General features: G+C 40.1%; 2 protein-coding genes across 3 annotated transcripts; both read right to left on the bottom strand.

The window, feature by feature from the left end:
* Nucleotides 1-11: 11 nt before the first annotated feature.
* On the bottom strand, nt 12-15,150 carry LOC104933020 (G-protein coupled receptor 22). Its single transcript, XM_019255816.2, has 2 exons — nt 14,884-15,150; nt 12-4,053 (listed from the first exon to the last, which is right to left on the bottom strand). The coding sequence occupies exon 2, from the start codon at nt 3,940-3,942 to the stop codon at nt 2,395-2,397; it is 1,548 nt and encodes a 515-aa protein (XP_019111361.1). The 5' UTR covers nt 3,943-4,053; nt 14,884-15,150; the 3' UTR covers nt 12-2,394.
* Nucleotides 15,151-16,797: 1,647 nt separating this feature from the next.
* On the bottom strand, nt 16,798-23,009 carry cidec (cell death inducing DFFA like effector c). 2 transcript variants are annotated; one of them, XM_027279808.1, is made up of 6 exons: nt 20,509-20,665; nt 20,258-20,326; nt 20,020-20,173; nt 19,554-19,703; nt 18,643-18,833; nt 16,798-17,389 (listed from the first exon to the last, which is right to left on the bottom strand). In XM_027279808.1, exons 2-6 carry the CDS (start codon nt 20,320-20,322, stop codon nt 17,209-17,211), a joined length of 741 nt encoding a protein of 246 aa, XP_027135609.1. In that variant the 5' UTR covers nt 20,323-20,326; nt 20,509-20,665; the 3' UTR covers nt 16,798-17,208. The 2 variants fall into 2 exon arrangements, with proteins under 2 accessions (XP_027135609.1, XP_027135610.1); XM_027279809.1 differs by lacking the exon at nt 20,509-20,665 and adding an exon at nt 22,901-23,009 and having other exon boundaries at nt 16,931-17,389.
* Nucleotides 23,010-27,947: the final 4,938 nt, after the last annotated feature.

Genomic DNA, 27,947 nt, shown 5'->3' with positions numbered 1-27,947 from the left:
TTTTTCCATATTTATTCAACATTGCATGGTGATACATTCACATAAAAACAACACCATGAGGAGAAACCTATAAAGATAGCATATTCTTGGTGTACATACAGTATAATGAGTTTACATTCAAGAACGCATCAGTGATGTTTATGTTCATATGTATATCACATGGCCTCTGAAATGCGTCCCAGTGTGAGTACAGCATCAGTGCAGTGAACACATAAATCAACAGCAATCACTAGTCCTGTTATAATCCCACCAATGCGTCAGAGCTCGTCTGTAGTGACATTCACTCTCTCGTGTTTGCTGGCTGAGTTGACCCGTGGGACCAGTTGTCTGGGTGCTGACACAGAGACGAGCCAGCTGCAACTGAAACGCTCCTCTAAAAGTCTGCTTGTAATAACCGCATACAGACCAAGTGACTGTAGATTGTTCACATGTAATAAATCTAGAGCTTGTCAGTATTTACAGTATGTACACATTATTTTAAAAAGAGAAGTGCGTATTTTTAGCATGCCCAAACCCCCAAGTGAACCACACCTAAAATATAATGCAATCCAAAACAATAGATCTGTGATAAATACTATTTTTAATGGGGCTCAACTGAATGGTTATTTTTCAGATTGTAGTTTTTGGTGACACACTGGACTGCATTATATTAAAAGGTTTTCCTGTTAACTGTGTCCGTCAGCTAGCATCCATCTTACAGTTAGCTGCCTCAGCACATCCAGCTGACTTTACCCATAAATCAAAATTTAATAATAATCACAAAATATATTCACATTTTTACTACTTAAAGGTCCAGTATGTAGGATTTAATTGCATCCAGTGGTGTAACCACTGCATTGCCATCTTCTCACATCATCAAAGGAGAAACAACACTTGAAAGGCTCGGTCTAGAGTCAGTGCTTAGTTTGTCTGTTCTGGGCTACTGTAGAAACATGGCGTTTCAACATGGCGGCCTCTGTGAAAGAGGACCCTCCCCCGCTGTAGATATAAAAGTAACAAAAATAAAAAGAATCTTATTTTCAGGTGTTTTTCACATAGTTGTGAATATTATTTTCCATGCCTGCCTTATTCTAAAAATAGTAGCCCCCAATCCTACACACCAGACCTTTAAAGGACTAGTTAAACATTTTGGGAAAGACGTTAATTTACTTTCTTGCTGAAGGTTAGAAAAGTTTGAGAGCACTCTCATATCCGTAGACTGTGCTAAATATGGCACTGTAGTTAGCAGCTAGTTAGCTTATTTTAGCATAAAGTTTCAGAAATATTAAGAAACAGCTACCCATACTCATTCAAGGGTAACATGTTACATCACATTTGTTTAATCTGTAGAAAAACAGAGGTGAAAAGCAGGAGTTTTCTTTTTTTTCCTTTTTTTTTTAATCAAGCTGTTTCCCTCTTTTTCTGGTCTTTATGCTAAGCTAACCAGCTGCTGGCTGTGACTTCATATTTATCGCACAACCATCAGAATTTTCTGTAACTGAACATAAATCAGCCTATTTCCCAAAATGTCAAACTACTCTAAACAATGTGCTCACCTTTTCCCAGCAGTATATGCAAAACACCAATAAGATATTACACCATTTTAGACAAATTGCTGAGAAAATGAGTTGCATTTACATGAAGGAGCTTTGCAAGATTTTATATAAACACTGTAACACTGAATAACTACTTACGATAAAGAAAAACTGTATTTAATATTTATCACTAGCCTGTAATTTTTCTCTGACATGTTCCTCTTTTGTGTGGACTTCAACCCTGACACATTTACATCTCATCACCATATTTCATGTGAAGTATCCACTGTGTCTAACAATTATGATCACAAACATGTTCCCCTTTTGGTTCAAAAAGCAACCAAACCTACAGAGCAGAATTAAGGCAGAGACGATATTAAATACATTTAAGGATTTTTTTTTTCTTTTCTTCTTTTCTTTTTTTTTCTTTCTAATATTTATGTGTTTGAACATTTTAAAGCTGCCTTGGAGCGTTTGAGTGGGTGGCAGATCACATCATCTGCTGGCTCAATACATTCTTTAGTAGCAGTTGGGTAAGCACTACTAAGAGAACGCTCTATCATACAACTCCATATGTAAACAGACTTCACTATTTGACAGAGTGCAAATTATATACAATTCTGTGTTTGTTGTTGTATGATTTCCTTCAGCTGCAGAAGCTTTGCGCACCACACTGATGACAGCATCTGCTCCCACTACTGCCTGAGGTGAATGTTAGCTGTGTTTAGCATGGGCTTAGTGCTGGTGGATCTCCCAGGGGTGGAAATGTGTTTTTCACATTTCTTACACTGACTCACGCACCAGTGAGTTTTATAATGGAAAACACCTGTGACTGTATTCTGGTTTTTAATTATAAGAGACGGGCTGATGTTTGTCAGTCTCACAGGACCTCTGCCAGGCAGCGGTCAGTACCTTCGCTTGCTTCCAGCCGCACCTGCCGGCTGGTTTTTCTGTTCTCCACCCAGGAGTTGTGTATGACGGTGCCACCTGGTGAAGGGTCTACCTGGAGCAGGGACACCACCCTCTTCTTAACCTTTGCACGGAGGGCACGGCGCAGCTTTTGTCGGGTGAAGGCGTATAGCAGAGGGTGGGAGACGGTGGTGCCGTAGGCCAAGGCCAAAAACCAGAGGCGTAGGCTGACCAGGGCATCACTGGGGCCTATGCCCAGGATTAGCAAATTGGTCATGGAGAGGGGAGCCCAACAGCCCATGAAGGTGGTGATAATGATAAGTGACATCCTGAACACCCGCCTCTGACGTTCGCGCCGATCTCTGTGTCGCCGCACTGCCCGCCTCAGGGCAATGATGGCTGACACAGAGGCCTGGACACCCATAGTGGTAGGCATTGGGGTCGCAGCGCTCACGTCAGAGGTGACGAGCGGAGCGGAAGAGGATAGGGCAGGTGGGGAGGTAGCTGTGGGGGTGGGGGAAGGAGAAGAGATGAGGGGAGGGTGGCTGAGCTGTTTGGTACCATCTGTGGTGCACTGCTCCCCTCCTACCTCCCCACCATCATTTATTCTGCCCCCTGCCTTCTTTTTTCTCTGTTTCTTGTGGTGCCCCCTATAGGAGGGGCCCCTGAACCGCTGGCTCTTCTTCATGTGGGAGCCAATACGGATGTTTAAAGCCCTCAGTATTCTGGAGTAGGTGAACAGCATGACTGCCACAGTGGTGAAGAAGATGGGTACCTGCAGGATAAGATGGTAATACATACCCAGGCCTGTGTGGTAGCCCTGCCCTCCAACACACAGCAGTGTCCGGTTATGCCATGCTGGTATCACTGTAGCACTGATACTATGTGCGGACAACAACAAGGGTGTTACCTGTGCTCTTTCCTCTGCTTCATCACTACTAGACCACTGAACCTCCAAGAACGGGATAAAAAACACAGCCACCGAGGTGACCCAAACAGCAGCCAGAAGCAGCGATGCTCTACGTGTCGTCAGCAGCCTGTTAGCCGGCCGCACTGAGATGTCATATCGGTCCAAGCTGATAACCAGGACGTTGATGGCCGTGGCTATGCTGGCAAAGGTGACACAGGCCTCGTGGAAGCAGCAGAGCATGGCCAGGTTTGGTCCTGGAGGCAAAAGTACAACCACCAGAGTGAGGGGCAGACACAGCACACACACCGCCACATCCAGCACATGCAGATTGACAGTCACCATATTGCTCACTGAATCCACTAAGTTGGACTGAGAGCAGTAAAGCACCAGCACTGTTAGGTTGCTGCTGAAACCCAACACCAGCTCCAGCATAAGGAAGGCGGTCAGCGACACCTGGAAGCCCAGCGAGTAGGGCATGTACCAGGACGTGGGGCTGCTGGACGACACCCCTCCTCCCTGCTCCTGAAGGACTCCCATTCCCTCCAGGCTTGCCACTGTCCCAACCCAGTCAGGGGTGGTTGGGCCTGAGGTGTAGCTGTCAGTCTCCATTACGACCTCTCAGCCCTCATATATTGCGTCTGTCACACCGTTGATGAGCTCCCATGATGCACCAGGTTGAGCCTCCATGATGCAGGGATGAATAACAGCTTGGTGACAGCGCTGCGGAGAGAGGAACACAATCGAGACAGAAGAGAAATTAAGCGTGGAGGAGATAATCAAACCACATTTTCTGTCTCATCGCACGTCAGACATCTATCTATCTATCTATCTATCTATCTATCTATCTATCTATCTATCTATCTATCTATCTATCTATCTATCTATCTATCTATCTATCTACCTACCTACCTACCTACCTACCTACCTACCTACCTACCTACCTACCTACCTACCTACCTATCTATGCATGAACCCCAGCATCTGCAGATTGAACAGGTGCTGCATTATGCATCAATCCAACCTTCAAGCTGTCTCCTTTCAGTGTCTCTGATTACAATTTTGGCTGAGCCACAGCCTGAGACCTGCTGCCCGGCTGTCAGAACCACAGGCACAGCCACAATAGGCCATCACTATTGTGTACTGGAGCTCAGGGGAATGAGCAAATTCAATGAAGCTAAGTAATCACACCCACAGGCAATCAACTGCCCTCTCAGTGGATCAGTAAAAACAACATGTTCAGCGACTTACACTAAATTGGTTATGATCTCTTCTCTGCTGGCTGTAGTGGACCATATGATTTATTTAAAATACTGCCAAAGGAATATATTTATTAAGTGTTGGAAAGTTACGGCTAAACTGATGACTACTTAACTTAATTCACTTCACAGATTTATTTCACTAAAATATAGCCACTGTGGAAGGAACAGCTGCAGAATGAACCAAAGGTACAAATGTATCAAATTTGCAATTAAAATAAAAAATTAGACAACGCGTTAATTGTAGCTATTCTTTTGAGGTTTCTGTAAACTCAACAGTGTCAATGATGTATGGGGGAGAGTCACGGGCCAGAGTCACGCACACTCAAAATTTCTTTTGAAATTTTCTAGTTGTAGCTATTCTTTTGAGGTTTTACAATACCTGGGCTAACTAGCTAATCGCCTTCCAGCTCTAGGTTTATATGCAATGCACAAACATAAACAAACATTATTCTCAGCAGGGTGTTATTTAGCTCAGTTGGTAGAGCATCCGGCCCATGTACAAAGGCTCAGTCTTTGCCGCAGAGGCCCAGGGTTAGAATCTGACCTGTGGCTCTTTCCTGCATGTCATTCCCCATCTCTCTCTCTCCCCACATTCCTGTCACTCTTCAAGTGCACTTCAATAAAAGGCCAATATATATATATATATATATATATATATATATATATATAATATATATATATATATATATATATTTTATATATATATATCTATATATATATATATATATAATATATATATATGTTTTTAGATTAGTTTGTTAGCTCAATGACACCTGAAGGTCCTTTTGGATGCATGCATGGTCGAAGCTCACCCTATGTGCTTATTGGCTGAAATGTTGCCACATAGAAACATCCTGAATACAGCAACATAAGAAAATACAGGCAGAAGAAGAAGAAGGCCTCTGTAGCTACAGAAACCACCACACACTTCCAGTGGGTGATGATTGACAGGGATTATTTTTGTCCATACAGTGTTTTGTTTTTTAGGACAATCATCCTGCCTCTAAAATAACTTGTAGTCTTCATGATGTTGTGCCAGTTGAAATTTAGAAAATCAGTCCTCTGTTTCTTGTTAAAGGTACATTTAGTGTTTTTGTTGGAAAAAAAATTGCAGTTTCAATTTTCAATCACATAACTTTTGAAGAACATTTTCTGTTGTCAGTTTCAATTCAGAACAAATACTGATGCATACACCTCAGAAAACAATAACTTATATTTAGTTTTCATCCAGTTTTGTAAAGGATACATTTGGAATTCATAGAGGATGGAGATGCTCATGCAATTCATTGTTTTGTGTTGAATTTGTGGAGGGGCCTTTTTCTTTCTTCAGTATAATATAAAGGGCATTACACAGAGAACAAAAACACTCACTCTATCCAATTTACAAGTACTGACTACACTTCAATATCTGGATCTGACCAGTCAGTCGAGACTAGTGCTAGCTGCTCCCATTCAAAGCTGCAGCTCGCAGGTCATCGACTTTTGTTATTACTTTCTATTGTAGCTGAGACTCAGTATGTAGACACTGGTTTGCACACAGATAGTATCTCAGCAGCGGTATTGACAACCACAAGATTAAAGGCAATGTGTATTACACAGTTGCTCATCCTTGATTAGACTACTAGACTAGTGGCTACTGATTGCGCCTGTGGGAAATCAATTGAACGATTAAAATCACAGCTTCCTAAATTCATCAAGAGGTGAGACCCTCGTCATCAACACTGTGTTTAAATGCTGTAGAGCACAGCAAACAAACATCTCAACAAATCAACTCTCAACTATCAACCTCTGCGCAACTTCACTCTGGCACCAAGACATCCAGTTGAGTGATGGGGTCATTTTTTCCCCAGTTTCTGTTCCCATGGCAACCACACTATAAGGGTCTAGATTAATGGGGACACAGGTGCCATAGTATTGATGAGTGTGTTACCGAGCTCTCTGGTGACAGGGAGATGGTAGAGTAGTAGAGTTAAAACATCTCTCAACTACAAAATAGAGATCTTGAAACCTGCCACATTACCACTGAACAATGTGAGTCCATATACCACTGCTGCACTCTCATTGGTCTGTTGAGCCCTGAGTCAACACTTTAACAGGACAGCGCAATGACCTTCTGCTACGGATATATTCAATATTGCTTCTAATAATCCATAATACAATGTCTGCTCGCTGCTTGTTGACTTTCATGTGTCCCTGTTCTCCCTGGGCATTGTAAACAGCAGGATGTGGGAGGACATGGAAGTCCCCTAAGATCAACAGCACTCTTCTTTAAACTATTTCCAGTACTGTAAGCAAAGTATAGACTTTATGGAAACAAGGGGTGAGTTTCTACAGCACTGCCTAAGTTAGTGAGGAAGTGGTTGGCAGATGTAGATTTATGGTTTAGTTTAGAACTGTTCTCATATCTCATGGGAAATGTGAGGAGACTCTCGGGAAAGTAAGGGGGGAAAACAGGGGTCAGAAAAACAGTCAGTGAAGAAATGAAGGTGTGCGTGAGCACAGCCCTGCAGCCTCTTGAGTCATGTTGGAAGTCTGCAGCCGGTCCGATCGTGAGCACACTGTCTGATTGGCACCACAGGGTGGAATTGGGGGAGAGTGAAGATAACGGTGCAAAAGAGGGGCATGGGGGTTGGATGGAGGCTAGGGAGAAATGAAAATGTAGGGAAGTTGTAGATTCTTGTTTAAAAAGGGGCATGCATCATCTGGAATATCTGAAACGCCTGCTGGAGTGCTGAGGCAGATTAAAGAAAGTGTAAAGGAAGGAAGTAAAAAGGAAGAGCGAGACAGCAGCACTGGTAAACAAGATGTCCCAGGGTGCAGAGGTGGCATTATTTTTTTCAGCCTTACATCAGTCTTCTCCTAACTGCTACTGGTTTCCTGGTTTCCTCCGGTCCCCAACAGACCGCTTTAGTCCCAAAAGACTCGGCTCATGATTGCCTGAGTGAAAAGCTGCATGATGGCTGCACAGGTTAGACGCTTAGCAGGTGGATGGATATTTCCAATCCTAAAATTGCAGCAGGAAAGCAATCTGGTACAGCAGCTGATGGAGAATAGAAGTCTATATCATACACACACCTTTTCCTGCAATATAGGGATGAATTATTAAGCTGTGCTTCTGAGTTTGTATGCTCTACTTTTAGGAAGTTTGTGATTTTTTTATACATTATATTTTGAAAAGGCATGCATCTTGAAACTATACAGTTACATTGGTTTTCTGTATGTTGCACTGTTCAATCTCTCTTTAAAACGACATGGCTGAGTTGTGAAAAGCTTTTTTTATGTGAAGCCAAAGTGTGACCCTGCTTTGACACAAAGTGCCACATGTCTGACCCTGTGCTGTGTCACACTGATCTTTATACACAAGCTCGTTTTTTGAAAAAAATGTCTCTCTCTTTGAACAACCCTGGCGACCTCAGGGTTGGTTTAGACCCTGTAAAGCACCATTCATTTCCGAATCCAGATGAAACCCTGTCAGAAAGCAGCAGCACCACTGCCGATAACTAGCTGTGAGTCAGGCAGGCAAGCGCGAAGCCAGGTGCATTTCTTAAGATGGCTTCCTAATTAAGTCGCCTGGAGGTGGAAGATGCTCACCAGGGAGTGTACCGGGTGACTGTGTGTGTGTGTGTGTGTGTGTGTGTGAGAGACGATTTTCTAGCTTTGCAGAAGGCAATAATCTCACTTAGACCCTGACATACTGAGGACCAGGCATATGTCACATCAAGGTGATGCATTTAATCAGTGGTAACACTATCTGAACAACACCTTCTCCCTTTGCCCGCTGACAATGTAATGAGGTTGAATGGGAGAGTAATAAGACACTTTCATAGAAAACTGAATATCGGGTGAGGATGTCAAGAACCAAGAAGTCTCATTATGTCAAGTCTTCTAATTAGTTTGCAGTTTGGGAAAGACACTTCATGAGAACATCACTCTCATATATGGTAAATATGATAAATATGATAAAAAATATGATAATAAAGACTAAACGGGGTGGTAAAGTTGGGTTAAAGTTGGGTTTTTGTACCATTATACGTACATACATACATACATATACATACATATACATACATATACATACACACACACACACACACACACACACACACACACACATACACGCACACACACACACACACACTAGATATCATCTATACATATATAGATATATATACCTTTTGCATTTTATTTGTTTATTCAATAATACACTGATCTTATTCCTGGTCATATCTGGCTATCAGTTGATGCCTGATATTTTCAGTACAAAATGCAAAAATCTACAAATATGCAATATGTAAACACGTTCATTTAATTCCACATAGCACTCAACATATCGTCATGTCCTAATCCTAATCCTTTATTTTTTATCTTTTTGTTTGCTCTCATTTATATGTATAGATTTACATGATTTAGTAGGTTGTTTCTTATGCCACCGTGTTTATGGATGAGTGTTTTGTTGTTTGATGCCAGCGTTCTTCCAGATGATAAAGTTGAAAGTTAAATCTCAAGTAAATTATGTTTTGCTAAGACACTTAAAAAGCACACAGCACCATTCAACACCCACACCTCAACAAATACTCTATAAAGTGGAACACCAATTTCAAATTTGCTTACACTCTTGGTTTCTCCTAAATAATCAGACTCAAATGCAACAATTTAGGCCCGGGCCCCCGGAGTTTTAGAAAGTGATTCCTGGTAACATAAGAAATCAATGCAGGTTGAGGAAAAGTGCAATAAAATTTTAATTACACTTCATCACAAAACAACTCTTTAACACCAGAGACTCATATTATAATGGATATTTTTTTCCCTTTAACTGCGCATAAAAGGCACAGCAGGGGGGTTAATTCACAAACTGGCGCACCACATTCAGAGCAAACACTTTATACACATACGAAAAGTGACGCTCGACAACCTTCTCCCCTCCAGAGACTTATGTGACAAGAGACAGTATAGAATCTATAATTGAACATCTATTGTCACATCAGCATTTCCCAGAAGCAGAAGCACAAAGATTAAAAAGATGAATGGCAGAGAATATAATCTTGCTATTCCTGTGAGACGCGCTGATGTAACAGGTTGTCAAAATGACACATGGTGGGAAGACAGGAGTGCAGAATAAAAGTACACGAATAGAAATGGGAAATACATTTTAATGTAGCTGTCCTATAAGAATACTGTGGAACATTACATTTTTGTCAACAGAAAGATCAAAACTAAATCAAATATAGTAATGTGTGTTGGATATGATACTCAAACACTGAGTAATAATTATGTAAAAAAGTTACTTTAAAAATGTATTCTGTTTTTAAAAAAAGTGATTAACTGTGTAGTAAGTACAGCAGCCATGCTGACTGTGAGACTGTAGGTAGGCACAGGAGTGCTTTAAATGCCCAGTGCAAAAGATATAAGTTATTATATCTATATTTATATTACATCCATATCTGTCATATCTACAGACAGCGTGGGTCCATGTTGAACCAAAAATGTTCCTGCAGTAGCCCAGAATGGACAAACTAATCTCTGTTTTTCGCGCGTTACTTCCACTGTAGTTTCTCCTTCAGACTAGGAAGGAGAGGGTGAGGCAAGGGGGTTGCAATCAGTAGATATACTGCTAGATGGCACAAACAAATCCTACCAACTAAACCTTTAAGACGAATGCTAAAGTTATGAATGATACATGCTGACATAGCAGGTACCAGTAGCAGGTGTTCAGTAACATTAACATTTACTTATGAGCAGTGCAAAGTATAACTGAGGCTGACGAGCATGTCGTTAGTTTTGCTGGTATATAGCATTGAACAAATTTAAAGGTTGAGCCTAGATGACCCCGCTAGATGAGAAGTTATTACAGTTCACCCAGAGAATGACATGAATAATTGTAAGAAATTTAAAGTGTGTAGAATTTAAGGGAACCAAGTGGTGGAGCTGATTTTTGCAAACCCCTCGCCTCTCTTTCTGTAGGTATTATATCCTGTAGATATAAAAGGCTTTTTCTAAGGTAACATAAACATGATGACTCATATTTTTAGGTAATTATACACTAATGAAAACAGAGCCGGAGAGGTGCCAGTTCACCTCAGGGGCACTGCAGAGGTACCTATAACTGCTCCTACGGTGCTGCTATGTGGCGGCCCATAACTCCACCATCTCTCCACATTTGCATGTCTATAAACCCTTTGTTTGTGGATTAACCCACATCCTTGGAGCTGCACTATTAGAAACACAACTAGTAATAGATTACATTTTCTACAGTAAAGTCAAATTAAAGTTAAAATTTTTTTTATTTACATGTCTTCTTATCAGGAGCTAATAACTGAAATATTAAAAACCCATGTCATTAAGGTTGTTAACAACATATTTATGGGTGAGTATACCCACATATTTCTCTTCACACATGGATGTTGACACCAACTCTGTATCTTAAGTCTTCACAGCGTTATAGCAGTTTGAAGTAAATCAGTTTTTCTTCATTAGGATGCAAAGTTATGCATCAAGGTGCCTGAAAATCTAATCAGACCGTCAACTCAACCGAGGGAAGCTGTGGGGAAAGTATGAAGTTTCTGTCATGGACTGCTGTTGAGAGAGTCAGACGTCACTGTGGTGGCAGTACAGAAGAACAGAAATGATCAGGATAGACATTTAGTAATTAGATTTTAGTTTAATGTATATGTGATTAGATTGTAATCCCATTATACTGCTATAGGAGAGCTTCAGGAGTCTGATAATTCTTTCTTTTGCGCAAAAAATACAATCATTCAATCACTAGTCATGACATTACCTAGGACAAAGCAGCGTTCAAGACTGGGAGACTGCAGCATGAGGGGGTGAGTAATGACAAGGCAAAGAGGCAGGACTTTGTAGCCCACACTCCCTCTATACAATAAAAACCCAACAACATGTGTGTGTGCACAAGTGTAAATAGACTCCCTACTGAGACATCAAGCTGTGATTCAAGCGCTCTCTCCAGTCACCGCACCATGATGGAGATACAATGTCATATCAGAGCAAAAACACTTGCAGGCCACTGCTCATCTCCAGCACAGCAACACATTACTACACAACAGACAGACACACACACACACACACACAAACATAGTTGTACAACAGGACACCTGCTGAGTAGAAGTGGTCTAGTAGCTGAAGATGAATACAGAGAGGATCAAAGTCTGTTGTGAAGCAGCGCTGGAGTATATTACAGGACTGTACATGTTAGGGATTATTCTCTCTGCCAGCACATGAAATGCAAAACAGATATAGATTGAATACATAACATACCAACGCTTTCAGCATGACTTCAAATGTGAAGAAGACTACCACAGTGATATGTTTACCATTTTCAAGATTAGTATCATCATGTAAAGTGTCATGGACATTGTTGATGTAAATAAATGGTTCTATACTGCAAACATGCCAATTTTATACATTGCTATGGACATGAAAACAGTGAAACGAGCTTGCACGTGCCTCATTGTGCAGTCGACTGGTATATGCTGTATGCATAACTTTAAAGACCATGTGATGTAGAGCTAGAAAAAAGCTAACAAGCGGACCTTTGAGATTAAATTACATTTGATGCGTATCTATAAAGATGACGATAGTAGTAACGTCTCAGATTTTGTGGTGTTGAATTGCAGTTTATTCTAAGATAATGTGAGCATTGTTCATGACTTGTTTCATTATTGCATTCAATTGTTGTGTTGCAGTGTGCACAATGTACATTCTGTTGTTTGGCTGATGTCCAATATGTCTGTATGTCACATGATCTACATAGACAAATACAAACACGCAACCCTCACCACTGTGTTAACACAGCGAGGATACATGTAGGGTCAGGGGTCTGCTTCACTCTGATTTGTTTATTGACCCCCTGTCCGGGGGGTTTTACGGCTGTTGTTCGAGCTGCAGCCATACTCTCTGTGCAGAAATCCAATTATCATTTCTGTCCAAGTCATAAATATTTTGGCTCATTTCATAATGGAGTTTAAGGGCAGCTGGAGGAAAATGAGGAGGATGGCATGAAATATGGAGAAATACAGAGAGAGCTTTAAGTCTTCAGGAGGCTCATCTTTAATTTGCATTTATCTTTAAATGACGGCTGAGGAGAAATTTGAGAGATAAGTTGCATACACGGTGCACAGAGTGCACCTATTTCAATTTCAGTCGTTTGCCAAAATACACTGGATATTAGGAAACAGATCCATTATTCAGACAGACGCTCCAAACGGTAGATGGGTCATTCAAGTTTGAGCAAAGCATCCAGGCTCTCAAAGAGGGCCTTTGTGTTGTCCTGTTACCTGAATTATTTATTGCCAAGTAGAAATATGGACCTGAAATAGCCTGCCATCGGAAACCTTAGCTTGAAGAAGAAGCAGAGAAAAGAACAGAGGGAAAGATAAAAAAAAGAGAAAGAAAGAAAGAAAGAAAGAAAGAAAGAAAGAAAGAAAGAAAGAAAGAAAGAAAGAAAGAGGTGTGTGTTGCAACTGACAGATAACATAATGGTGAAAGGAAAGCCACTTTCTGAGTTACTTAACTGCAGAAGGAGGCAATTAGAAGACAATTTCTCCATTTGTGTGTGAGCTGACGGCTGCAAGACCGAGAGGGGATGATGATGTATTTACACACACACACACACACACACACACACACACACACACACAGTTCCTGTCTTCATGAGTCCAGCAAGATTTGGTTTCCCTCCTTCATGTTCAAATCAAAGCCGTCCACAGCAGAACACGGGGACGGCGTGGCATAGAGACAGCTCAGACCCAAAAGCTTTCATCAAGACTTCTCCCTTTTTCTCTTTGCTTTCCTCCACCTCCACACTCTTACAGCCGAAGCCTCCCTTCTCATTTACTCCTCATCTCGCCTGCTGTGTCTTACTGCATTTAGTTTCACTTTTACAGTCTTTATTTGTTCCTCTGTACAGCTCTCTTTTAGTTGTTTTATTCTCTTTATTTGTTCCTCTGTACAGCTCTCTTTTAGTTGTTTTATTCTACGGCATAAGGAAAAATAAACAGTTGCTTGTGACAAAGATCTGTGGGAGAAACTGTGTGATACAGCTCGTGGATTGTGTGAGAATATAAATTTGAGTTATTCAATCTAAGATTGCATTTCTGAAAAGCTGAGCAGCATATTGTCCAACCTGACAAAGCTCTAATGGATAATGAAACATTAACTCATTATTACAGATTTATCTTTTGTTTTCTCAATACTAATTTGGTCAAAAAATATATAAATAAACAAATAATAATCATAAAAAAGTTTCCAAAGGAAACCAAAGAACCCAAGGTCATGACTATAAATTTCTTGTGTTTTCTAACCAACATCCAAAAACATCAGCTGAAAAACTGGAACCAGATATTTGTTTAAAATGATTTAAGCCATTAGTTATTAGTTGTAAATTCAACTAATAAATACATTCATAATTAGGTAGTTTAACTATTTTATTTTAATTGCATTTTAGGTATTCTCCCTAGAATTTCCACAATTCAGCGACTAATAAACTGTGACTGGCAGTGAGAAGAGAGTACAAGAGGTTTGTGACATTTTAAAGATATTTCAAGGCATGTTTGACTCCTTGGCTTTTGGCACACGCAAGAAAACGCACATGGAAAACATTGCAAACACGCACAATATCTAAACAGACAAACATACTTTGATCTTCTGTATGCATGGTGAGATGTTTCCAGCGGACAGCAGTGAGGACTCCCTCAGGAGCGTGGGAGAAATACACAGCCTCAGAGCCCGTAACTGTGTCAAGCACCTACTCCCACATGCAGTCCGTTGTTTCTAATAAAACCCAGATTCCTCTGCTAGATCGATATTTCCAAACAGCGCAGGGCGGTGCGCAAAGCACTGCACAGAGTGAATGCCAGAACGATGCTCGTATCAATCAAACACATAAAGTTGGATATAATGTGCACTATCAACACAGCGTTATCAGTTTATAAGGATCTTGTTACACATCCACACGAAATGATCGAATTAGGTTACAAAAACGCTGCGTGAAAGTTCAACTAAGGCGTTTCCAAAAGTTAAACAGGCGTTTTGATGTGTGAAAATTTAAGTGTATGATACTATCATACAAAATAAAACATCTGTATTTTTTAATTGCCAATTTAAGTCATTGTTGGACTGAATTAGTCGACGCTACCTGCGTGCCAACCGCGTGCCAAAGCTGCGCAATTTGACTCTAAAATGTCTTTATTAGATAAACAGCTACACAAAATAGTGTGAGTTAATATAGATTTAAAAATAAAACATGGATTCATTAATAAAACTGCCCGCTTACCTCTTGTATCGGAGCCGTGCGCTCAGCTATCCATGTCCGCAACCTGTGTGTTGGTGGGAAGCGTAGCTTCTGTCCTGTGGAGCAGCCGAGAACATGCTCAGCAACAGCAGCTCCACCAGGGGCCACTGACAACAACACAGCTCCGTGGGACGGACCGACGGACGGACAGCTGCTGCTGCCGCTGCACTGTGGATGACTCCAAGTGACTGAAGAGAGGGAGAGGGAGGCACCAGATCTACTATCAAGGTCATTCACATCAAAGGTTAAAAACTCCAGACTTGTGATGGTGGTCTTTGTCTTTGTGGGAGAATTTAAAAGTCCAGTGCGATTTTTTTTTTAATCAAACATCCATTATTATGATAGAGGGTGTCTCTGTTTCTTGGAGGTTCTGCTGCATATATTAAAAAGTTGTTTATGTGACTCAAAAGCGAGCTGCAAAAAAACAAACAAACAAAAAAAAATCTAAAAAAAATGTTAAAACTATTTAGAAAGAAGTGAGCTGACCAGACCTTTACTCATGTCTGCTTGAGGGTAGAAACTCCAGGCTACATTAGCAGACCATGGCGTAACAGATTAGGACCAATAGTCCATAGTCACATTGCATTGTGGGAAATGAAGGCCCCCAGTTACACAAGGAAGAAGAATGTGTAGAACAGAAAATGCAATATGGTTCTGTTGCATCAAATTTGATCCTTTGATAATAAAAAGTTATAAGTAAGTTGTTATTGGAGTGCTTCATCAGTAAAATGTTTAAAAAATTAAACCAATGCAGAATATATGACATCAAGCTGTAGATCATTTGCAGTCCTTGTCATTTAGGATATATGCCTGTCTTTTTGTAAAAAAAAAAAAAAAAAAAAAAAAAAAAAAAAAAAAAAAAAAAATCTTAAAACATTTTGTCTTGTGTTCCTGTTAGGAACGGTCAATTAATTTCTATAAAACAAATGACAGCTAGGTCAAATTTTGTGTTTGTTTTTTGTGGTGACCTGACATTTAGATCAAAGGCTGTGCACTCCAATAAACACATATTTTACAGTAAAGCTGGCATTTTGGGTCAAAATTCAAGGTCAACCGAGACAACAGCGGTCATTGGTTTGGCATTTTGGAACATGTGCCTATAGTCTGTTAAAAGACAAATAAAACAAACCCGTTGAACAGAGCTGATATTGTAGAAACCACTTTAAATGCAGACAACTGTATGACAACAAATCAATACATGTCAATAGTGTCATTTAGGAATACCATTAACCAAAACAAATATAAGCATGAGGGAGTGTCAGCATGCACCTCATGACTCATTTTAGTGCAGACGAAGAAATGTCACTTGACTGGTGTTCATGTTTATGTTGTGTGTGCATGTGGGTGTATAACTAGAGTACATGTATTTATATGACATAATTTAATATTGCCAATACAAAAATTCTTACATTGAACACGCATACCACTCAATACATTTGCAAACTAATCTAACTTGTTATATTTCATGTAAACATGGACTGAATGAGAAATGACCACCTATTAATATTTCTTCTTGTCATTTTCCGCTGACAGAAAATTGAGACAAAAAGAGCAGAAAGCAGCAGCTGATAAAACAAGGGATATTGGAGCGCAGTCATACTCTTGACCTACTGCATTCATACTTCAGACATTTATCTTCTTTAGGAAATATCAGACAGCCAATTTGGTTCCAATCTGTCTGCAGCTTTTTGATGCCACCTTCCTTAACAAGATAGCAAAAGTGGTACTTCTTCTGCCAGCTGAAACCATCATCTTTCTCTTCTCTCTCTCTTTCTGTATAATGGTTTGCTTCCGTCCCCTCACCCCCTGCAGCTGCGTGCTCTTCCTTCGCTCTCTTCCTCTGGTTTTCTGAGGCAAAGGCAGGCTGCAGCTGACAGGACAGCACAGGCCAGGGGACAATTAGGGAAGCGTGGGAGAGACAGCTGGACCTGTTGCCAATTACACTGACTATGACCAGGAACAACACACACAAAGCCAGCTTAATGGGCTGATACTGAACATCTAAATCAACGAGTGGACCAACTGTATGTAGACTTTCAGGAACAGAAAAATAAAAGTTTTATTTATTCATCTCCACAGGAAAAAGTGACAAAGCAGTGAGTAAAAGTGCTTTCTGAGGAATAACTTGTAGCGTCGGCTTCTACGTAAACACACACAAAAAAAATGTAACAGAGCAAGAAAGTGAGACGAGTGTCTGAAATGTCCGCACAGGAGGTGACATAACAGGCCAAGCACACCTGTTTCATCTGTGACTTCTACACTATGTCCTAAATCTAATCTGTTTTTTCTTCAGGCTCAAGTCAATTATCAGTGAGTGATCTTTCCCAGCAGCATGCTCTGCAGCTGCCTGATCCTGCCTTCCTGTGGCAGCATCAGTCCCTTCTCCGCTTGCTCCTCATCCTCTAGCAGCTGCTCAATGTAGCAGGAGGAGCCCAGCAGGATGTGGCCTGTGGCTTGCATGGAGAAGATGGTCCAGCGCAGAGCCTCCCTGGAAGCACAGTACAGGGAGAGAAAGTGATAGACAGTTGTCAACAGCAAATAATGACACACCATCTGATTATTGTACATATACATATGTATGAGAATAAAATCAGGAAAAAGAAAAAGAATTACCCGTCATTTCTTGAGTAATTGTCATAGAAAAAGAAACAGACAAGTGTGACAGACCAGCACCAGCTGACGAGAAAAAGACTGACAGGAAATATTCACAACCTCAGATCATCATTTCTCACATTAACTGAATCTAAGAAACAAACCCTTTGCATCCAGTGGGAATGCAAAAGTCTCATATTTGACAAATCTGCAAAATGTAATCTCCTCTGACTGAAGCTTAGTGCTTAAGCTAAAGACCAGCAGATCTCAGCAGCAATGACATAACTCCTCCCAAATTAATCTTTGTAAAATCGAGCCTGTCCTCCTGCAATCTGACTATTTCAACTCTGCCACATGGGTATTATATACAGTAAAAGACTTCACAAATTAGGGTTGTGTGCAAACTACTGTAATCTTTAATAAAAGGGACAGTTGAGGTTATTTGAAGTGAGGCTGTATGAAGTAAGTAGCAGTAGCAGGTGACACACTCCCAGTTTGGAAAGAGAGACAGGAGGACCAGGACAGATGCTAAGCAATGTACTGCTGTGGACGGGGGAAGCGACAAAATGTGTTCTAAGTCTACCTTGCTGTCAAACAACCCTTTCCGATGGGAAGCATTCATAATATCAAGACAATGACAAAAACTGAACATGGTGGTTGCCTGTCCACCACTGCCTCGATAGGTTAGTTAGGGTTATTGTGTAACTTTGGTGTTTTAACACATTATTCAGATCTAAACTAACATTAGTGGCTACAGTTCGAGGAAGCTGTAGACCAGCTTGCCCACTGGGACATGCAGACCGCCACGCTACTATAGGCAATAAACTGACTATGGATAAGTACAGCAACCAACCCCACTTCAAATAACCCAAACTATCACTTGAATATTTTAGCAAAAAAGCAGCAGAAAATAAATGAAAAGATAAACCAAATTATTAGTGGATGTTGATGTGTGATGATCTACTTGGTAATTTATCTTCATCGAAATGGCTAAATTTTTTATCTCTACCTACATTTAAACTATTACTAGAAATCCAACAACTGCCTCAGTAATGTCATGATTTGACATGGAGAAAACATTTATTTATAAAACACTAAAGCATAAAAATATCAGAAGGTTCCAGGTATTTGGCAGATTCTTTCACTCACTTTAGCATATTTTTGGCAGCGTAACAGCGCAGGTCATAGGACACAGAGTAAACACCATACAGGGTTGCTTTCACGTTCAGGCAGCCGATGAAATCCTTGGGGTTGTTCTTGTACAGGTCAAAAGTCAGTTTGGCCACATCTGTCCGATGTCGTGGCTCGCACTCACTGAGCTGATCTCTGGGCGGGCTGTTCTGTGTGCGAAACACAGGTCAGGTCAAATTGGCTCACACACACATTTCGTTGGTGGGATTGCAGCTGGTAAACTGGGCCAAATGACAGCACCCAGCTCCACCAGCAGACAGTTGGGTTTCAGACTTAAGCAGCTCATGCCAGTGATGATGGGAAAGGCAGATGACAGTGTAGCAAGGTCAGTGTGAGATCACGAGAGTAGACATTTAGGTGGGAGGATGCAAATCACTCACATCAATTTCTATGGAAATTAATTGTTTTTGGATGAACACCACTCAAGTCCGATGATACCTCACAGTCTGACTAGTATTCAACTCCAGTCTTAGATTTTTTTTTTTTTCTAAAAATGATGTAAAATGATGAAACTCATCTCTGGTGTTCTGCCTAAGCCTTTGCACAATAACTTGACATATTACTTCCCCATTCATTTTGAAGGGTAAAATATTTGCTGATTAAATTCCACTGAATAGTCAGTGTATTGTTCCTGTGTATTATTCCTCGGCCTACAGACCCATGCACCATCCATATCCATGGCTATGGCATTGAAGTAGCACACATTTCCCTGTCTGCTCAGTTACTACATCAAAGCATCGCTGCCATAACAAATGCTGAATGCAAGTGGGACCATCTACACGTTAAGCGGCACTGTGCAAGCTCAAGCAGCTAATAGCTAAACAGTGTCACCTAGTGGTTGATGTGAACAAGGTCAAACAGTATCATACTGGATGTGGGGTCCACTTCTCGCCCTTCTCCAGGACCATGAAGACAGTGTTTTCAGGCAGCGTCTGGAAGAACTCCTCTGTGTCCACCCCTGTGCCATCTTCATCCAGCATCAGAGCGCTGACACACAGCACACTCAATGAGTCACTAGCCTGAAAGAGCACATATGTACTTATTAGAAAATAATTATGATATGATCCATTACACAGAGATCGAGCATTATATACACCTTAGTCTCCTGAACTTTTACCAGCATGCGTATAAAACGTGTATGAGCTTCACAGATGATGCAGTGATAAGTGAGTCACAGGCCAGCCTGTCTGTGGTCATTTTAATCCTCGATACACACCAGGATGTCTCACTATGTATCTTTAGTCTCAGTATCACCATGCGATCGTCAACAACCTTCAGTTACGTCACAATTCTTCCCTCCCTCAGCCCTTTCAACACTGCACTTCCCCTCCTTACCTTGTTCATCAGGTCTTCCAACATGTCTGCAATGATGCCCTTCTTCACACTGCGGTCAGCGTTTGTGACCCTGAAGGGCCTTGGCCGAGGAACACGACCCAACAGGAGCTGCTGGGTCATGGAAGCGCTGGCTGACACGCTGGCTGTCACACATCTGGGAAAAGATACATAATGTTAAACAGTCTTATCAACTATTAACCAGTGATTTTTAGATCAACTCACAGAGAAGTACTCTTACTTGGAGAGGGAAGACGGAGTAAGAAGGCTGAGGGACTTCATAGCATAATCCATCTGAGAGTACATCCACCTGCCATTGGAAGTAGAATCAGACTTAAGACATCATCACACATCATCTCTAATAAAGTGTAACATTACTAGCAGGCCTTATAGAGGGAGCAAGAAGCAGATTTGTGTAAAAGCTTTTCTTCCCACTTCCTGAAAATAAATAAATAAATAAATAAATAAATACTACAACATAAATAATCTTACAGTTATAGAACGGTGACGCTCCACTGGCTGTTGTCCTGACTGTGTGTCTCTTTGTTCCTGAAGTGTTACTCCCACAGTAGCTGTCTTTACCACTAAACCTCACTAAATATTGCGCTCCCCTCCCTTGTTGCTATATCTTGCGCCACTTGGTCACTGAACTTTGTGCTGATGACGGTTGAGCTACTTGTGAGCTGTCAACTTTATTGAGTAATTCTCCATGAACACTCCCACTGACCTCCCCTATGGAAGTAGGGCCGTACTCCTAAAGCTTCAAAGTACAAAGAGTTCTAATTAGTGATGAAATAAGATTTTTTTTTTAAAGAATTCAGATAAAAGTTATTTACAAAGCATCTTAAGGGAGCTCCAAAGATGAAAAACAGCTAGGAAGTAAGGGAAAAATACTTTTGGTTTCTAAAGCAGAGGAGAAAAATGAGGAAAGACAGCGCAGTCTGTGAAATATTCTCCAAACGCTGAATGACAGTGAGTGAAGGAAACACTACAGATTCAGATATAGAGGTATATATCTATAGCTATACATTAGGTCATGCAGAGGTAATGCTTGTGGTCGATCTCACATCTCCCACAATAAATGCAGAAAAGAAAAATTATCAAGACACTAAGATACTGCAACAGTGCTGCAGCAATGAGTTCATCCTTTCATCAGCATAGTAATCACAAACACAGCTTTTTAATATGACAGAACCACTACTACTACCATTATTCCTTTCTATATATTTTTTCTCTGTGGTCAATCAACCATTTAAAAAACAAACAAAAAAACTTTTGAGCTTTTAGGATTTTAGTTTATAATACAAACTTACATAAACCTATTTTCTTACTGACCTCTTATGGGTCTAAAGACACGCAGATGGTTTTGGTTAGTCTGGACACTTTTAATTAAAACTACTTTCTACTGAAAAATAATCCCTGTGAAAACATGGCGATAGTACATTTTTATTGGAAATATTTTATAGAAATTAAATATTTTAAATTTAAGTTTTTTCAAAGCTTTGAGCAGCACAAACTAAATTCTAATTAGCCCCACTGAATTATATAGATTTCTATCTGAAAAGACGACTAGTCTTGGTTCATAAAATGTTGAGCCTGTTTCATGAATAAGAGCAGATTTGTCACATTAGAGCTTGTGGTCAAAATTTCCAACACAAGTAAATCTGATTTCAAATATAGTGTTGACATCAAGCTAAAATGAAAATAAAACACAAGAAACAAGTGAAAGCTGCCATGTTTTCTTCCTTTAATCGTTGTATTGTGATTCTATTGACCTACTCAGACTGTAAAAACCAGTTGCCTTTGTCAGAGGTCGAGGACAATATGTGACATAAAGCAAAAATCTGGAAAGTTTCCCAAATGAGGTCATTATTCAGTGTTCACCACATATCTCAGTGTGTTATCTTACACTGGTGTGTCAGCTGATGCAGTGTTATCGTGTCATGTTTCACAGCTAAAGGCCGACTGACATCACTTGAGTAGGCAACAACAATTAAAATCCAAGGATTGATGACGGATCTTACTGAGGGGCAATATTAAAATCTACTGTTTTTGTAGAAAGAAGTCAAAGACTCCATGGTATACAAATAAGCTTCGACCTTTCTTATTCAACATCATGTTTAAATGGTAATGTTAAAAATGGGTTAAAAGTAAGATGTTTGTCTCATTGTAAAAAAACAAAAAACAAAGAAGTGACCCTCACAAACCTGCTGACACTAAAATAACAATAATTATAATAAAAAAATAAAAAATCAGTACAGTACCAGTAAACTTAAATTCAGATTAAAGGTCAGAATATATACACATTGCCGTTCTCACACAGGCCATTATGTGGGACTGTATTTCACAATATCTGTGAGTCTAACAGTTTACACAGAGCTGAGGACTTTCTGACTTTTTGTAAAAATGGGATTGTCAAAGGAGGACTGTGTAAGAAACGCAACACACAAACAAGTCAAGGAGTAAACCAGCTTCTCTTTTCTTTGATAGGCATAATACATGTGCAGCATTCAGACTGATCTGAAGGTGATAACATTTCTTAGACTGTAAGATACGTTGGTGTAATGAGAGTAGGACTGGATCACAACAGGACTTTAATTTTTATTTGTTTAAAAAAAAAAAATCACGTTAGTAAAACAACAAGATCATGTGCTTCAAATATGGACAGACTGACGTCGATTAAATGATGACATATTACAAACACTAAAAGGGGGAGACCAAAACAGAAGAAAACGGCCATCTTGCTAGACGCTCAGTGTTAAATATAGTGATGTAAACGCAATGGTTTCTATGAAACTTGCATTGCCTGGTTTGATATTTCACTGACCAAAATTAAACCAAATTTAAAGACAACGAGATAAAAAAGTAAAGTATTCAGACTTACGTTTCCCCCTTGCTGCTGCTGTAAAGTGCCTCCACGTTAGCTCATCACTGCCTCGGCGCTAATTAAAAACACCTGGATGAGACTGATTAACAGTCGGCGCCATTTTGCCTGATTTCTCCACCTCCGCATGGATGCTTGCTCTATAAACAAAAGGCTACCTACTGAAGAGGTGTGCATAAAGGATATATTTGACGATATTGTCTATTATGCCTATTAACTGTAAGTTAATATAGTAAAAAAAAAAAGAAACTATGAGGACATCATGTGGACAACTGGCGAAATGCTTTAGTTTAGAGTCCAGCAGGTAGAAAACACCTGTCACCTGTTGAAGTCCATTTCAATCCGCTGGACATACTTTATATAATAATAGATAGCATTCAGTACATAAGTCTACAAAAGTTAGGCTAAGTGTGTGTGTGTGTTTTTTACAGCCTATTATTTATTCACTAGCATGTTGGTACCTGGAAACTATATCTCTGTATATAGTACTAAATACTATGTTTGTCAGATAAATGTAGTGCATGATATATATGAAGTACAAAGTAGTAGTATAAAATGTACAGTACTTGAGGAAATGTATATGTAATGTGCCATTGGAAACTTGTCAGGGCTAATCTGTGAAACTACTTTAAACCCAAACGGAAAAGGCTAAATACAGATTGTGGTTTCTCAGAGGACTGTGCCCATTACATAAAACAAAGCAGCCTCCAGCTAAATGTCCAATTTGATAACTGCCTTACGGTGATGAATGATAGTTTTATTCTGTTTTTAAATTAAAAACACTCATGTACATTTCCTCTCTTCTCTTCTCTTCTCTTCAGACTGCACAGCCATCCTGTGGGAAACAAAGCTGCTCTAGAAAAAGAAGAAGTGCTAGTGTGCTTTATGGTTCATTGCTTGTGATAAAGACTGTAACAGAAGCCTGAGAAAACCTATTTAGGCCTCTTTAAATAGATTATTGTTACAATATTCTCATGGCCATATAAACAGCCCCATCCTCCTTAACGCCAGCAGGGCCAACAATCAAATGCTAATTTCTGTATAATTGCTGGATGAATTGTATATTTGTGAGAGAGTTTCAGTGATGCCCAGTAGTGACTTCATCGTGGTCTTACTACATGCAGTGTAGCTGCATCGTCATCTTATATAAATGTCCTGTAATATTTGCAACACATTGGCTTTAACTCTTATAGAACCACGACTCAAAGTGATACAAGAACAGAAGAAACTCAAATGTAAATCAGATGAGCAGTTTATTTCACTCTGTTGCTTCACATTTCGTGCTCACTGACAGAGCGCAGATGAATCATGCCACAGATATTATAGTCTAGCAGATAGTGCCTCAGACTTAAAATAGCTGCGACTTGTTTGCCAAATGTATCAAGTATTTGTGAACAAAGGTCTATAGAAAGGGTCTGTTCTTCTTTCAGGGGTCAATATCCTGTCCACGTCTTTGTGCCGTTATCGCATATCAGGCCTAGCTGTGGGTGACGCAGGCTCTTTTGACTCAGACCCATTCATTTGTGCTTTATGGGTTGCTGATGCTTGTAATTATACTAAGCGTGCCTGATATCAATACAGAGTGAAATGAATTAGACATGATGGGAAAAAAATATGAGTATCACATTGGTTTTAATTGAACAACCTTTTCTTTGAATTCAAGATTATGCATGCAAACACAAGAAACAGATCTGAGAACTTGATCACAGTTCCTGACCCATGGGTGAATAATCTTTGAGACAAAAGACCAGCTTCATCTTACATTGTTTGACTTTGTTTTGCATTGTTAATGTTTTACATCCTACTAATTACTTCAGTCCATGGAGTGGTTTGGGTGTAGAATGAGGAAACATAATCATTTAATATAAAAGTAAAGCAGATCTAAGCTCTAAAGGACAGATACTGACCGCAATGACTGTTTTCACCTAACTAACATTGTTTCTAACCAGGTGCCACAATGTAAGAAGCTAACTCCTCTGTGAGGTGAGATTTTGTCCATCGAGCCTGCAACAGCTCCCAGGGGCCATGCTTCTTATTTCCTCTTGCCTATTCGTGCCATCAGTTCTGCGTTGGCTGCTGCCTTGGTTCTCATGTCCTGGTTTTTGGCCAGATCTATGAGGACACTGAGGATACTGGTGGGAACATCGAGGGACAGGTTAAAGCGGGACCCCTGCTGGGCTCTCTTTGGCACCTGCGAGGCTGGACGCGGGGCTCGTGCTCGCCGGAGCACAGTGTGATGCTCTGATCGGAGCAATGAGTTCAACACACCACTGTGGTTCAGGATGTCAACAGCCAGCACATCCCTCTCTGTGTCTTCATCAAGTTTGGCAAGAGCTGGACTGCTCCTCTGGCTCTGGACACACCAAGGCAGCAGCAGAGCCAAGCAGAAACAGACACGCACACCCCTCATGGTCAGGACTCTGTCTGCAGAAAGAGAAGAAAAAGAGATCAGGCAGTGGCTCAAAATTACACAATTGTGAGACTGCAAGGTTCTCTCCGTCGTGGCATGCATGAGGAATTTTCTTCTTTGCAAATGATGTAACAAAAGAAACCATCTGAAAATAGTCACCTTTTACTTTATTCCTATCACACTTCAATCATAAAGTGAAGCTAGTGATGCAAAACAGGCTTTACAGGAATACTGATATACTGCAACAGTATGATGAAATTCACTTTGTACATAAATCTAATAACATCCAAGTAAGATGAAATCATGATTTTTCATGATAATTTATATAGATGATCTGTTCACTGTGGGATTGTAAATTAAAGATTAAAATTAAATTAAAAAAGAAGTGTAGAGAATTACAAAATTCCAATATTTTGTTGAATCATTAAATATTTTCTAACACATGCACAGATAAATCAGGGTAAGCAAGTGTCATAATCCCAATCAATACTTACTGTGTGTGAAAAGTTAATAACTTTACCAAAAGGCAAGTCTCCTTCCTCTGGTCTGAAGCCGGGATTTGGTAATTCTCTGTTGTCTTTGTTCCTCGGAGATCCCGTCAAACTGTTATCTTCTGTCTCCCAGCTGCTGCTGCTGCTTCTTCTTGAGTTACTGTAGGAGCGACCTGTGCGGCACGCAGTCGGATGCTCAACTGGACTTGTGCCTGCTCGTCCACGTCTTCATCCACGTCTGTGCCCGCTGTGACACTGCCCCTTCCCCTGTTTATCTTTCACATCCCCACACCCCATCACCTCCCCTCATTTCATCTCATTTCCTCTACATTCATTGCCGTCTTTCACGTTCTAAAAATAACATGATGGCAATCACAATAGTTTGCCCATAATGAATTGGATAGTTGTCCAAGTTTGCAGCATAGAACAACTGAAACTCATCATCTCTTTTCATTTTGAGTTATACGATATGTTAAGGACAGTGGTTAGACCAACAAAGACAGTCATAAACATTCAGATTTATTTAATAAGTGCATAAGCTGTCAGGTTCAAGCATCCATACTGTGTGAGGGTCATCCAAAAATGCACTGACCTCTTTTGTAAATACAGGATTTTGACTCCACTGTTTAAAAAAGTGAGTGGACATAGGGGTCTACCAAACTAGCATGTTAAAAAAAAAAAAGAACATTAAAATAGAAAATGAACTCTACAGACAGGACTACAGACAAATCTCTAGAACCTAAAACAAGCAGCCTACGTCACAAAGTCCAAAAAAGAGGCAGTTCTACATGAAAGCACAGGCCCAAATTCTTCTACATTACTTGACAGTGATTCAGTTCAACAGTTCTACAATTAGTCGGAAGAAACGGCCACTAAATGTGGATCATCTATTAGAGTTTAGTGAGGCGATTGTATCTTTTTAAAATGGGATTTATGTTTCTTGATAATTGAAGTAGAATAAAATTTACAAAATTTGTCCTTGTAGTTCCAATTTTGAAACGAAAGTCCTGGTTGAAGATTCAATAATCAGTATGAGCTCTTTTAGTTTTGTGCCATTGCTGCTACAGTAGGTGCATGGTCTCCTCATGTGGCATCTTAAAATATTTACCAGGTATAACATTAAAAAATTAAATAACAATACTGGACACGACATTGTTGTATTTTAGGGAACATAATGTAATGACCACATAAATCTTTCTATTTACAGAACATGGGTGTTGTGAGGTTAGACAGAAGAGCAGTCACATACAAAGTCCTCTAGAGAACAAGGAGGAAGAGGCTATCAGGCCCAGGAGGGAGGCTGAACAAGACAAAGCCCACATCGTTTCCTGAGTCACCTCCAGCCCAGGCCATCAAGGGACTTATCCTCATCTGACTAATGATATAGATATTACAAGCACAGCCTGATTACAATAGTTGGGCCCTCAGGATCATGAGCCGTCTCAGTTAACCACCGATAAACAAACACGGGTCAAACAAATGTCATCCAGCGCAAACAGATGTCCTGGGTCGTATACCAGTAGCATTACTGTCACAGATACAGCATGATGCAGGACTACACATTAATCTGAGATGATGCCATCTCTATGTTTCAGGATACAACATATATAAACACATATAGTACATCACAGCAGGTTAAGTAACCTACTGACGTAGGTTCTTGATCCAATAATAGTATCTCATCAGTTACTTCAATGAGTGACATTGATCTGATTGTTTCACACATATAAAGTTTGCAATAATTATTGGTAGTAAGTAGACTACAAAATGACAAAACAAAGATTATTCTTCAGTGGCAAAATGCAAGACAACCCACAACCTTAACTTTCAACTCAAACCTTAGATATGTTGGTATATGAAAACACATGCTTTCAGAAGAAAAACTAAGATACAGGGATGACAGCTGTGCTTGTTAATATGTTGACTCTTCTTGTTCTCTCTGTATTGTACAGTAGTCTAGTTTTAGAGAAAAGTGTCATGGCTTTCAGTGCTGGCAATAACCATAGGAGGCAGTGTCTTCAAAATGTGCTTTTAACGTTTGGGGGCTTACAAATATTTTTCATGTCATCCTCACGTGTTTTCTCAGTATTTTCAAACTCTACATTTCAGATGCTTTCATTGTGTAATGTGACCAATTATGAAATCA

Source organism: Larimichthys crocea, chromosome VI (assembly GCF_000972845.2).
Source record: "Larimichthys crocea isolate SSNF chromosome VI, L_crocea_2.0, whole genome shotgun sequence".
In the NCBI taxonomy this organism is placed as follows: domain Eukaryota; kingdom Metazoa; phylum Chordata; class Actinopteri; family Sciaenidae; genus Larimichthys; species Larimichthys crocea.
This window is presented reverse-complemented; position numbering and strand designations above follow the sequence as displayed.